This window comes from Callorhinus ursinus, unplaced genomic scaffold (assembly GCF_003265705.2).
Source record: "Callorhinus ursinus isolate GAN/ISIS: 27379988/994484 unplaced genomic scaffold, GSC_fseal_2.0 scaffold12, whole genome shotgun sequence".
NCBI lineage: Eukaryota > Metazoa > Chordata > Mammalia > Carnivora > Otariidae > Callorhinus > Callorhinus ursinus.
The window spans coordinates 37,866,893-37,881,087 of record NW_027397074.1 but is presented as its reverse complement, the minus strand read 5'-3'; the positions used below and the strand labels follow the sequence as shown (position 1 = coordinate 37,881,087).

At 40.8% G+C, this 14,195-nt stretch overlaps 1 protein-coding gene across 2 annotated transcripts in view; it reads right to left on the bottom strand.

Annotated features, from left to right (window-relative positions):
- Positions 1-8,793, bottom strand: part of SP4 (Sp4 transcription factor) — an 86,668-nt gene extending 77,875 nt beyond the window's left edge. Inside the window, exons 1-3 of one of the 2 annotated variants that reach the window (XM_073898941.1) lie at positions 8,600-8,793; positions 8,067-8,194; positions 6,002-7,556 (exon numbers count right to left, since the gene is read on the bottom strand). In XM_073898941.1, coding sequence (XP_073755042.1) covers positions 6,002-7,556; positions 8,067-8,194; positions 8,600-8,606 — 1,690 coding nt within the window. In that variant the 5' untranslated portion in view covers positions 8,607-8,793. The remainder of the gene's footprint in view (positions 1-6,001; positions 7,557-8,066; positions 8,195-8,599) is intronic. The other variant, XM_025872996.2, reaches the window with a different exon arrangement.
- Between the last annotated feature and the right edge of the window lie 5,402 nt (positions 8,794-14,195).

Sequence of the window (14,195 nt, the reverse complement as noted above, 5' to 3'; positions counted from 1 at the left end):
CTGAAGTAGACAATCATTTTTCATGTAATTGAGCAACCAGGTATGGGCCTTTAAAGAAATCATGACTATCAACACTGATATCAAAATACATTGTGGCGACATTATTTCTTTTCTATACTCATCTGGACACCCTAGAGGAAGAATACATAAACCTAGATTCTTAGTGAACCCATACGGGTTCCCAGTGATCCCTGAATTCTTTTTTAAATGCTCACAAGCCAACTACTGGATAATCCACTCAGGGACTCTGTTAAAGATGTTATCAAACTCATCTATCTGCAATATAGGATGTTTTCAGAAAGTGAGGTACTTAATTCATGCTCAATTCTTTCATGCTGCGTAACTTTTAAGTTATTTATACTGGCCTGAAACTGAATTTGAAAGTTCCTTCTGACCCGAGGATGGCATTTATCTGGATCATTCTGACTTCCAAAAGGCAACTAAATGTCCCTTATCTTCTCACTTACCTTGAACAAATAATTTCAGTGAATTACAGCTCTAGTCATTTCAGCTAGAAGTGCATTTTCCTTGCTGGTTAACAGAGGCACAGTAAAGCATCTCTGTCTTTTCTTCATATTGCATCATTTTGCTCAAGCAGTGTCTTTTGCTGTGATGTGAAGCCTTATGAGTTGTTTAGAATTATTTTTAAAAAGCCTACTTTATTATGAGTTTCTGCTTTCTTGACATTCTTAAAATGTCAAGCTGCTCTTTGTTTTCATTCTTAATCCTATGTCCTTCCTTCTACCTTCCACGTATAGTATTTTAAAATGTGAGTTTAACACAGAGATCTCCATGCAGCCACAATAGTTTCTATTCACCATTTCTTTTACTACTTTTAGTCATAATTGTCCGTCAGTGCCACAGAATGTTAGGACTAGAACAAACTTTAACTGCACAGTCAGCATTTCAATTTTCAAAACCACCTACCCTTTATGGGATGTAAGGACATATCAGACACAAAAGGGTGAAAAACAGCCTTTACCTGGGAACTCATCCTTTTACCTTATGTCTCCTGAACAAAAACCTCAGAATCACAGGTAATTTTAAATCATGGTTCTACCACTTACTGGAGGGCAAATTTTCTTAAATTAAAGCTCATGAGGCTATCTGTAAAATAGGCACAATAAGACCATCTTACAAAGATATTATGGGTTTTAATGAGATAACATAAAAAATACCTATCTTAGCACCTAACACACTAAGGTAAACAATAAATGTTTTCTTCCTCCACAAGTCTCATTTAAAAAAAAAAGCCATTTCTAAATATAGTTTGAGAAAAGACAGTATCTGGACAGCCTAATGATTTGCTTACCTACATACAGAATGTACTAATCTCATTAAGTTCTGAATTTGCTCTTTTAGGGACAAAATAATACCACTAAGATTCCACCATTAAACTCAATAACAAGGAGACCTAGGGAATTGTGCTTTTACCAACACTATATTCAATATACTAAAGCTGAATATCCAGTGACAATAGACACAATCCATCTGGAGAAGACCAAGTCAAGCTATTCTCCCTGTCTGGTCCCTAAACTTCAACTACATGTACTCATTTACTAGCAAAAGATTTGGGTAACAAAGCCAGCAATAGAGCAGAAAGACAACTGGAGCGGCAGTCAAGATTCTAGTCTTCACTCTGCCAAAATGTACAAGAAATTCAACCTTCTGGGCTTCAGTTTCTTCATTTTTAAAAATACCACTAAGAAATGAGGGAGGGGGAGAGACACTCAATTATCTTTAAATTACATTAGTTAACTACAATTTCATGAAGCCTTTATCTCACAACATACATACATAAGCAATTTGTGGTTCAACAGGTTTCCCTTTGCCACAATCTGCTCATTCATTAGGTAGCAAACTGACAGGCATTATGAACATCCAATCTTAAAACTAAAAAGAGTACAGAAGAGCCCACATGTCCCCCCTCAATTCTTACTGTCATCCCCAAGTACTTCATGTAGCACTCTAGAACCTCTTACCCATATTTCTGCTCTCACTTGTAACAGAAAGATACAAAATTCTTTTATAAATACTTCAGCGACGATACCAAAAGGCTACAACTGGTGAGTGATAACCTCAAAGATCCTTCCAAACTAAAATTCTATCATCCTGTAAATCTATGTTATTTAAGATCTATGTATGGCACTTTCCCATCTTCCTTCTTAATCAAGCTTCCTTCTTTTTCCTCTCCAACTTGCTTTTATGCCTGCTCCAATATTAAGTATTACTTATTATATGTTCCCTGATTCAGATTCAAAAAACAGATAATTAAAACTATTTTCCCTTGCGCCTCTCTCTATCCTGAAATCCTTCTCAAAGATGCCCTCTAAAAATTAATGTGGTTTTACAACGGATATGTTTTCATCTTCCATGAAAAACTTAAAAATTAGTAATGATACTGTTACGTCATCATCAACAAATCTTAAAGGTCATGCCACACATCATCTAATGGGTAAAACCAACTTGGTAATTCAGAACCTAAATTACTTGTACAGGGTACAAGATATAAGTTCCTCATAACAAATTCAATATGTAATAAACAGTATTATAAGATTTTAGAGAAATAAAATTGTAAGAGCAAATTGACTTAAAAAAAAAATTACCAAACACAGGAGGCATTTGTATAGTTACACACACAAATGTGTACATGTTTATATATCTGTATATATGTATGATACACGTATCTTATTTTAAGACGCCTAAGAAAATCCAAATTAACAGAACATATATAGCTAAGAAAAATCATATTAGTATTAAAATTCAAGTCAATTTCTACTTTTAGGAGCTCTGTAAAAAAGTTTGGTGTAAGAAGTTGATTCTACTAGTTAGGTTTCTAGATTAAATATAAATGTCAATTATTTTGTTTGGCCCCCATTTTCCCTAATTATGAAGAACTGGCCTTCCCATTCCTGATTCTGCTACATCCCCAGGTTTCATACTTTAAAACCCCCAAAAAGTAAAGGAAGGTTAGACAGTCAAGTTCTTGAAGAGCCAGCAACATCTTTTGAGTTGAACTTCCTTTGTGTAGGAATTAGCCTAAAAATGTGAACTGCCACTAAAATGAAAAAAAGAAATACCCATCCCTCAAGCAAAAACATGACCTGTTACAACAGATGGATGATTAAGGCCAAAACCAAATCAAATCCCCAGTCAATGCAAGTTAATTACAGATTTAGATATCAATTGTCCCTACATGTTCTAAATTTTTTAACTAAGGAGATGTAACTCCTAAAGTTAATTTTATCTAAGGCTCATTGGTTACCTGAGTACACTGTGCAAACAGGTAGTTCTCTAGAGCAAAAATCTTACTTCCGTCACTTAGTTAAAACAAAGGATGTTCTTAAACCAGCAGTAGGATGTTACCTTTGTTCTTAAAAAGAGAATTCTGCTTTTCCTTCAGGCAAAGTCAAACTCACAATCCCAACAAGGAATAAACACTAAGTATGTAGGGGGAACATGTACTTAGTTCCTACTACAATTCCAACTAATTAAATGCTAGATACTCAGCCTGGAAGTCAGGATTCTGAGAGGAGACCAAACCACAGAAACACATTATGCTGAATTCATTATCATGGAAAGAGATTCCCCCTGGGTTGTCACTAACATTCTCATTTCATAAAATCAAGTATGAAGCTCCCTAGCTTCAAGAACTGGTTTCATTTGATTAACATATAAATTTTTTTCCTATCATCCAGACCCTTCCCATGTCTCTTGAAGAGTGACATGAGCATGGATGGTAACTTTTAGCCCGTTCTTATTGAGCTAGTCATTACATTCTGTCAAAGACAACTATTAATAATTTTTTCAAGCCTGGTAATAGTTGTCATAAATATTTAGAGCAAAAATTTTCCCATTAATTAAACAAAATTAAATAATACCGTTTAGGGGGAAGGAACAGACACATGAAATAATCAAAAAGTACCAAAAGGTGGTACTTTCACAGCATGTGGCATGGTAAGTTATTTGAAATAAAAGTTCTCTCTGCCATCAAAATCCATTCCATGAGGCACACATGAACTAGCTCCAACACCCATCTGCTTCCATATTTTGCTTTACAGTTCACTACTGATGTCTAGATCCTTGGTTCTCAAATTTCAATGAGATTTAGAATGAGCTGGAAAGTTTATTTGAAAAGCAAATTCCTTGACCACACCCCCAAAAGTTACAGTTCCAGGAGGTGGATCCTGCCTTCCTAATAATGCATCATTCAAGTAAATCTGAGTTAGGTAATCAGAAGACCACACTCTTATCAATGACTTGCTCTCACGATGGGTAAGGGGGAAACTCTGGGTTGTAACTGATACCAATTACAGTACAGAAGAATTAACTATTCCTAACCTAAATTATAACTCATTCAATTCTCTTAATCATGATTCACTAACTAATGCTTAAAGGGCAAATCAAAATGTAACTGAAGTAACTTTTGATAATGCAAACTGTCATTCAACCCATCAAAAAAAGACATTTTTCATTAATACTTAAGATATTGTCAAGTTTTAGGAAAAAGTATGAACAAAGCAAGCAAGCTATGGATTGTAATCCAGAGAAATACTTATATAATTGTGCTGCAATAGCTTTAGGGGGGAAAAGTACCACACTCAAAATACTTTGATTAGGTTACTGTGCTATCAATACAGAAGCCACTAATCACATGTGGCTATTTAAATTGAAATTAAATTAAAAATTCAGTTCCTCAGTTGCACTAGCCACATTTTAAATGCTCAATAGCTGCACATGGCTAACACACTGGATAGGATATACAACACTTCATCATCACAGAAAATTCTACTGGATAGGTCTGGTTTAGAGGTAATGGGCATCTAAATAAAACACATAATCTCTGTTCTTCATCACAGAACTCTATCTGACAACATCCAATTATAAATATATACATCTACTTTAGGTATTAACTGTAAAACAAAAACCCTAGCATAATTTTTCTGAAACCTGTTTCAAGAAAGATCATTAAAAAGTGATGTGTTTATTCATTTCAGATTATCAAAATAAAAATATTTAACTAAACAGATCTGACAGTATCAAAGGTGCTAAAACCACAATTAGGTTTTCAGCAAATCAGAATCAGTAAAAAGTGTTTAATTACTAGAAAACAAAAGGTATTATTAGGTAAAAAAAGATAAATCAAGAAAATTTAAAATAATAAGACTTTTCCAAATACTTCAGAAATCCCCTTATGCATAACAAATAACCGTTTATAATTGGTTTTAAAATAACCTTTAATACAATTCAAATTAGCGACATTCTATTTCATTTTTAATTGCTTTTCAACAACTTCACACTAAAAATACCTGAAAATAATATAACAACCATAAAATTTAGGTATTATTTTATATGTAAGTAACTATTCAAAATCCTGGGAAAATCCTGGTTTTAGCAGAAAAAGACATAAAAATTAATCAATTTGTAACTTACAATTGTATCTCTAAACTGCATCAATATCTAGTTTAAAACACTAATAAATAAATAAATAAAACGCAAAAGCATGAACAACGAGATACTGAAGCAGAACTTCCAATTTAAGGAAAACTTAGCCTTATTACAAAGTAGAATTAAAACTTCAACAGATTCACAACTGTATACTAATTCAGCTTTAAACCTACTTCCTTTTAAAGAAGATATAAACATCATTTTTATCAGAGTTCTTTCTGAAGAGTTCAAGCGTATTCAAATATGATCTCTAAATTACAGAAGACAATTATGATTCTAATTAGGAAGTGTTGCTCCATGGAAGAATAACTTTATAAAAGTGTCTAGCAAATTTTACATGGAAAATCTAATATTAAAATGTACAGATGTGAATGGGTCACACTGATGATGATATTCATGGCAGTTAATATAATATTCCTGTGATTTTAGATTCCTTATGATTATGTTTATTTCAGAGGTCTACATCAAATCTAAGAGTTAGCAAAGAAAAGCAGTAACTGTTATTAAAAACTGCATGAAAGGATCTTACAGAGAAAAGATTGTAGTAACTTACCTGCAACACTAGTGATTGTAACTGGAACTCCTTGCACTTGAACACCTGCAGCACCCAGGTTGGCAACACTCACTGTCTGAAGGTTAGGCACTGATGCAAGCTGAGCAGTATTCAAAGTTATTGGGGCACCAGCAACAGCCACAGGAGCAATCTGAGCAAGAGTTGTGCCACCACTTGAAGACACTGGGGTGATGGTTAATTGTTGGGATAACCCAGCATTCTGAACTTGCAAATTTGAAAGACTCTGAATATTCTGAACCTGTACAGTTTGCCAACTGATTTGCCCTGAAGGTGTTAAAGTTGGAGCCCTGATAAGCACCTGAGTCGGATTTACTGCTTGAAGTTGAACATTCTGCAAAGGCTGCTGCTGGATGGTCTGAATTGTCTGCCCTGACTGCAGTTGAAATGACTGCGGTGGAATAGCCTGAATGATCTGTTGCTGAGGCTGTTGGATCTGGATCTGCTGTAAGATAGGCTGGCCTACAATTTGCACCTGCTGAAGAGAATTGGATTGATCCTGTGTATTCTGTATTCCATTAGACTGAAGCTGACTGGAGCTCTGTGCTTCAGACTCAGTAGCAGCAGGTGTTTGAGATTCTTCAATAGTGCGTTCAGAACTACTGGCTGATGTGCTTGCATACTGGCCCGTGTCCGCTGAGCTCACTAATGTGTCACTGCTCGTCAGAGATGTTGAAGCAGTGGTTGTGCAGGTAGTGGAGGAGGAGGGAGATTCCGGCATAGTACTGGCAGAAGCAGTGGTGGTGGTGGGTGTGGAAACTAACTGACTCCCATTGGAAGTCCCACTATCAGTAGTAGTAGCAGGCTGGCCAACCTGTCCAGTCCCTCCTCCAGGAGTCACGTTGTTTATCACTGGCAAAGCTAAAGTCACTCCTCCAATGTTAATTGGTAGGGTTGTTACAACTTGAGCCTGAGTACCAGGAAGGGTCTGTAATTGCAGTGGTATTGAAACACCAGGTCTAATTTGGACTGGAACGGTCTGATTTGCCAGGTTTTGAGCAAGAATATTCCCGGAAGCTGTCCTGTTAGCAGCTGTGAGTATAGCTTGATTATTACCTGCAGAAATGAGCTGAATTTGACCCTGCAAATCCTGTAGAGATGAACTACTAGTTGGATTGATTTGAATTTGCTGGCCTTCCACTGTCTGAAGTTGTGGGATCACTTGGTACTGTACACTACCACTTGGATTTTGTACTTGTATGACTTGAAATTGACCAGGGGTGGAAGAATTACCTGATTTAGTTTTTGTAGGAGACGCACTCCCGTTATTACTGCTGGAAGAACTAGATGAACTAGAAGCTGGTTGAGAAACGTTATTTTCTTTTGAAGCAGGAGGAGTGGAGGCAACAAGTTGCCAAGTGTTTCCAGCAAGTTGTGTTGTTACCAGTTCTAGCTGTTGTGGTTGATTTTGAAGTTGCACCAATCCTTGGCTTGGATCTATAATTATTTGTTGTTGTCCAGTTGCTTGATTTTCACCAGGAGTCCCTATTTTGCTGCAAGTAGCTGCCAGTAAAGCCAGAGGAGAGGGCTGAGAGTCCTACCCAAAATGAGATGGTAAAGGAGAGGGGAGGGGGGAAAAAGTGGGCGGATTTAGTGGAGGCCAGTAGTTGGAAGGGGTTTATTTATTTATTTATTTTGACAGCTCTACATTTCAGAACTTACTCAGGAAGTGACAGAAATCAAAAAGAAATAGTAACAAAAGCAGTAAGATAGAAGAATAAGGAAGCAGATACTGTAATATAAAGTTCAAATAAAAGGAAATGTCTAACAAACTTTCCTAAAGTATATTCTCATGAATTCAAAATGCCCTTGGGAAAATACACACCGTTTTCTACTAGTCTGAGTTCCTAATGTAATTTTAAACAACGTCATCCCTCAAACATGTGAAATCTTTATGAATTTACAATTTAACTTCCTCACTCTCAGAAAGATGCTTTGAGTGGATGAACATTTGTATTCTGTTCTTCAGTTCTGGGCAATTAAAGGACAAAACTCCCTCTCTCCCCTAACGTTTCGTGATGAATTTTTTTTATATGTTTGCTTTTACCTGGGAGCCTGAGGTTTTGGGTTTTTTATTGTTATTCTCTGGCTCAGAGGTTTTCCCTCCTTCTGTAGCCATCGCCGCTGCTGCTGCTGCTGCCGCCGCCGCCTCCTCCTCCTCCTCCTTCTTCTGATCTGCAACAAACCCCCCCCAACGACAACAGGTTATTAGGATTATTATTATTCGTCTCCCCCCCTCCTCCTCTCCCCCTCCCCCTGAACATTAATCTCCATAAACCCGCGATCCACGCACACCGGCAGGGGGTGGGGGAGAAGGAGGGAAGGGAGGAGGGGGATATCACAAAACGTGGTTTGAAACCCGACCCATCCGCTCCACAGCAACACCCAGAAGGTTGTTCTCTCTCAGACATTAAGACAAAACACAACCCTCCTTCCCACCCCCTGATACCCTCCCTTCCTCTCCTCCTCCCCTTAAAGCATCTCAGCGGCCCCGGGGGAGGGGGGAGAACCGAGCAGGGTCTGGGGAGGAGGGAGGGAGGGAGGCGGTGAAGGAGACCGAGGGGGGTGGAGAATACGTACCGCTCATCCCGCATTAACAGGACAAACCCTCAGACGGAGACACAGGGATAGAGGTGGGTGGGGGTGGGGGCGAGGCGGGAGGAGAGGCCGGTCCCGCCCGCCCGCGGTGGCTCGGAGGAGGCTGTAGCTGGCACAGGCTCTGCCTCTTTTTCCGCGAATGGCCGCCGCTGGGCTGTGGCGTAGCAGCTCCTCTCTCCGCCCGAGCCCGGCTGACTCGCCCTTGATTGACAGCGGCGGCGCGCGGCGCGGGCGGCGGCGCGGGCCGGGGGCGGGGCCAGGGCGGCGCGAGCCCGGCCGACTCCCCACCCCCCTCGGCCTCTCTCCGCCGGAGCCGCCGACTCTCCACCCCTTCCCCCAGCGGATTGGCCGCCGACCTGCCGGGGGCCGGGGCGCTGGGGCCGCCTCCTCTCCACCCCCTTTCTCGGGGTTATCCTTTCAGCCGCTTTTTTTTTCCTCCCTTGGCTTCTCCGGTGCTCCTTCTCTCGGCGTTCTAGCTCAGGCTCGCTGCCGGTAGGCCCTCCATACAGCCAAACTTGTTGTTTCAGGATATCCCGCCCCCTACTCATTTCCCAGCGCCCTCCCCTCAAAAACCTGCTCCAGCATCCCTCGGAATTGCCACTAAAGAAAAAAGTAGGGCTGTCGCTCAAGAGAAGCGAGCAGGTCGGATGAGTGGGCTTGCGAACCACCGACGACTCGGCGCGCCGGGTGAACTGCCCGCTGCCCCTGCGCAGGGAGCATGGCTTTCCTGAGGCGCATCCGGACCCGGGCGCCCTTTTTCCCTGACTCGGTCCCCATTGGCTGAGCCCCTGGTGACGCGCGCTGAGTGGTGGGAGAAAGGGGGCGGTTCGCTGCCGCAAAGGCTCTCGGCCCTTGTAGTTTCCGCTGGCCGCGGCGGCCCATCCCAGGCACCGCCTTCCCTCCCGCCCCCGACCGAGGCCTGGCTGCGGAGCGGAAAGCTGCCCGAGGGGGCGGTGGCGGCAGGGCGTGGCCGGGGCCGAGTGGGAGTTGAACTAAGCGAGGGGGAGGGGGAATGGGTGTTGTTTGTCTGGGCCTATCCGCCGCGCGGGGCTGCCCAAACCACCTCTGCCACCGCCTCCTCGGCTCCAAGCCGCTCCCCGCGGGGCGAGCTCACACCCGGAGCGCTTGGCGATTGAGCGGGCGGCGGCGTGGGGAGGCGGGGTTTGCTGTCCTCCGGGTTTGAATGAACCCGGTTTCTAGGAGCAGTGCCTTCGCCTTTCCTTTCTTTGCTCACCTCCCTCCTTCAGGCCTTCCGTTTCAAATAAGAGGCCTGCTTTGCCACAGAGAAGGATCTTCCATTTTAGTTGTTGTCTCTGGCTGGCTGCTGGAACCGAGCAGTGACCCATCTTCTAAGGTTGCATCGTGTTTTGCCAAATAGCCCCTGTGATTGGCGGACCTCTTGCTCTTACCGGTCCCCCAAGATTCTGGAAGCGAAGAAAAGCCCAGCTCCGTATGGGTCAGCCCCGGTCACAGTTCAGCATAAGCTTCTGGGCAGGTGGAATTGACATCTGGCTGCACAAAGCATTTTAATGTTAAATGCAGTTGAGTAGTCTTCAAAACTGCCCTTCAAAGTCCTGAAGTCAGGATGACACCATGGAATATAATAAGCGCCTGATTAAGGGGGAAGTGAATTGCTAATATAAACTTTGGCCCTGGGAACAAGGCGCTCTTCCACACCTAGGCTCGCAGTCACCCGCTCCCTTTTTTACCTGGGCTCCGAGCGTGTTTTGTCTCCTGCTTGAGGCCTAATGTGTTGCAAGGGTGAGGAGGTCCCAGGTGCTGCACTTGACTGGCATTTCCTTTGCTTGTTAAAGTAATTGCAACATTGGCTGATGACAAAGCCAGCAGTGCAGAAAGACAAAGCACTTCAAATAAAGAATTACATAGTATTGTCTACTATGAGACTAAGATCCTTAAATAACCTGCTTCCCCCCACCACCATGTGCAATATAGAAGCTCAAAAGTGCTCCTTGCATTTACAGATAAACCGTCTATTCTTGAGTCTTTTTTTTTTCTTCAATTCACTATGATAAATGAAGGAAGACATTTTGCAGTCTTATGAATTGGGGCATTCCTTGGCAGTTTTCTTACCTTACAAAACCTGCTTCAGAGGGACAGTGTCACTGGCTCTGAACCACAGATTTTAAAAAGAATGCTTATCCATTCAGTATAGATCTACAAAGTCTTTTAAATATTCTGTACCCTCTATTAGTGGTAATTCTGGTATTCACGAAACACACTGTAGAGGAGGAAAAACCCTCTGGTCTCTTCTGTAATAATTGACAGCAACAAACCCCCCCCCCCAGAATTTTATTAACATGTATACGTCATGTATGCATGGGAGAAGCCCAGGAAGAAATGAATAACTCCCCAAAATGGCTTAAAATTCAGTGTTAAATATCTTTTTTTTTCAGGGTTAAATATCCTAATAGGAAAAGGGGATGTAGACCTCTTAGGGGGAAGGCAAATAACTTTTAGGAAAGACAAATTGGCCAGTAGCCAAATAGTTGGAAGGTATGATAGTTTGTGAAAAAGTTTTCTGGGTATGGTTTAGTTTGTTGTCTCCTCTTCTGTGAGTCTTTCTTCCCTGGTTGATGAAACTCCCTGGGAGATTTATGATAATTGAGTTCCTTTTAGGGGATCTGTCTTTAGACAGATAAGGTGGGTTGAGAGATCCTCTCTCTGCATTTGCTGTTTGTCAAGCGCCTACAGCTCAAAATAATCAATATGCCAAAGTGCCATATTTTGGAATGGCATATTCTGCTACCCTTCAATAGTTAACCAGGCTTGCTTTTTGTGGTGAACCAAAAGCTTCTCATCCATGGCTGAGCCATAAGACCACGGCTGAGCCATTAGGGCTGGGGACCTAAATTAATCACTTCTCAGGTACCATCATTTTATCTAATTGATAGATGAGACAGTTTATTCTTATAGCACCTTCCTAATTTAAGCTATGAAACACCTATACTATGATATACTTAATATTTTCCTTTAAATCGTTATATTTTTAGTTTTAACATAATTAATTAAAGAAGCTGGTATCACCATGGTAAATGGAAAGGCAGTATCATTCTCTGTGTAGGTAAGGATAAATATAAATTCAATAAAATTCTTAACCTTAGGCCTGTCAGAGTGGTCTCTTCTTGGGAGGAAGTAGTTGCTTTAAAAGTTTCCTTCTTACGCTCATATTGCCTATAGAAAGAACAGTGGCTTTCACACCTTTTTTTTTTTTTATCATGACCCAATGTGTATACACACACACACACACACAGAAAAATGAGCATTTTTATTAAAAGTGTTTAATAACACTGAGCACTGACCACTCAGATAAAACACTGCCTCCATGATCTAACCAGTATCCCTGAGGTCCCCTGCCAGGCATTACCCCTATAGTTGCTGGGTAGAGTGCTCCAGAGGGTGGAGAAACAATGTTGGGCATGGGAGGTGACTTGGACACTCTTTATTTGTCTGGGGGCAACAGCTTTTAGAGCCATATTAATATGTATTAGTTGAATATCAATTAATTACATTAACTGAAACAGCTTCAAGAAAAAAAATTCTTAGTTCTTCCTACTTTCACCCCTTAAAAAAAAATTCTAGTAGCATTCCAGAATTTGAAAAAACAGTGTCCTATAGACTTTTTTCCCCCTTCCCTATCACCTTTGTGGAGCAGAAAGTTCACATTTCCAATTATACTGCAGAACAAGTCTAGAATCTAGGTAGGTATCCTGTGCATTGCTCTGCATTCCTAAATCAACTCTTAGTCTACATTTGGAAAAATGCTGCTGGAATTTTTAACAGGTCTCTTTCAGATATAAAATATCTCCTGGTCCTCACTTTCTAGGACCTGGCATTTCTCAACTGACCATTCAATCAATAACCCTTGAATGCTCATACGATCACAATGAAACCACCACCCTCCTCCACGCCCCCTGCCCCACTGCCCCCAGGGTAGCCCTCAGCTCTCTGAGGGCAAAGGCCAAGGCTTTAAGCCCCTACAATGCTGAGGATAGATTTAGGAAGATTTCAATAAGTATGCTTACAGATGAATGTGATAGAAGCAGCTCCAGAGGATACTTAAATATTACCGGAAAAGAAACCAAGGCCCAGACATGACAGGTGACTTGAATGAAAGAGACCAATTCCAAATGTCTCGCTTCTTGTTGAAATAATTGTTAAACTGCTTCATTTTGTCTTTGGGAAGCAGAAAGCAAAAGTTTGGAAAGGCCACAAACCAGAAAGAGATCAAAGTTTAACATGCACCTCTGCTTCAAAGTGTATTAACTGAAAATGTAGTCAATTAGGAAGTGGACATAGATGCAATGAGCATATTTTGTTGAGAACAAGTAGCTTCATTAGTATATCTAGGAGACCATGCATAGTTGCTATCATGATAAAACCGTGGTAGTGTACAAAATAACATTTAAAAATAAATGTCTTAAATACCAATAATAATTGTTTTCAAGAAGCAGAGAAAGTTTTGGAAATTTAATTGTAATGTAACTGGGACCTGGATATAGAACATTTATAGGGGAATGGGTAGAAGAGGTGACTATACATGTGTAGGCTTTTGAAAGTCATAAATAGTGTTATAACTAACATTGTCAAATAGTGAATAAAGATAGATCTTCAGGGGGCGTCTGGATGGCTCAATTGGTTAAGTGACTGCCTTCGGCTTGGATCATGATCCTAGAGTCCTGGGATGGAGTCCTGCATCAGGCTCCCTGCTCCGTGGGGAGTCTGCTTCTTCCTCTGACCCTCCCCCCCATGCTCTCTCTCTCTCTCAAATAAATAAATCTTAAAAAAAAAAGATCTTCAGACTGTGTTTTCTTTAGCAAGAGTTGATGGCATTGCTATTCCTCATATGCACTTATAGCTATTTCATGGATTGCACATATAAAATTTCAGATTTAGGGGCGCCTAGGTGGCTCAGTCAGTTAAGCAACTGCCTTCGGCTCAGGCATGATCCTGGGGTCCTGGGATGGAGCCCCACGTCCAGCTCCCCGCTCAGCAGAGAGCCTGCTTCTCCCTCTCCCTCTGCCTGCCACTCTGCCTACTTGTGCTCTCTATCTCTCTGTCAAATAAATAAATAAAATCTTTAAAAAAATAAATAAAATTTCAGATTTAACTTGATTTTTAAATGTGTAACGTTTGTGATTTTAACCAAGTTACATTTATTGTTAATTTATATGGGAACATAATATCTATTGGTAGTTAATGGGTATAGTATAAACATGTATTCAATTTTTATATTAAGTTGTATGTGTAAAGGAGTATAAAGAGGCTCATTGTTGCCACAAAATGAAAGATATTTGGTAAGTGTGGAAGTTAAGACATAAATTAATTTTCTTAAGACTTTATATAAACTTAGTGATTAAACATCATGGAAACACAAATGCCCAGTATGTTTGCAATTATTAACTTTCGAAAGCATGCCAATTCCATATACTCAGTTTATATTTTTTCTTGTTATTTGTTTATTTACTTTAAGTAGGCTCCACACCCAATGTGAGGCTTGAACTCAACAACCCCAAGATCAAGAGTCACATGCTGTACTGACTGAGCCAGCCAGGCGCCC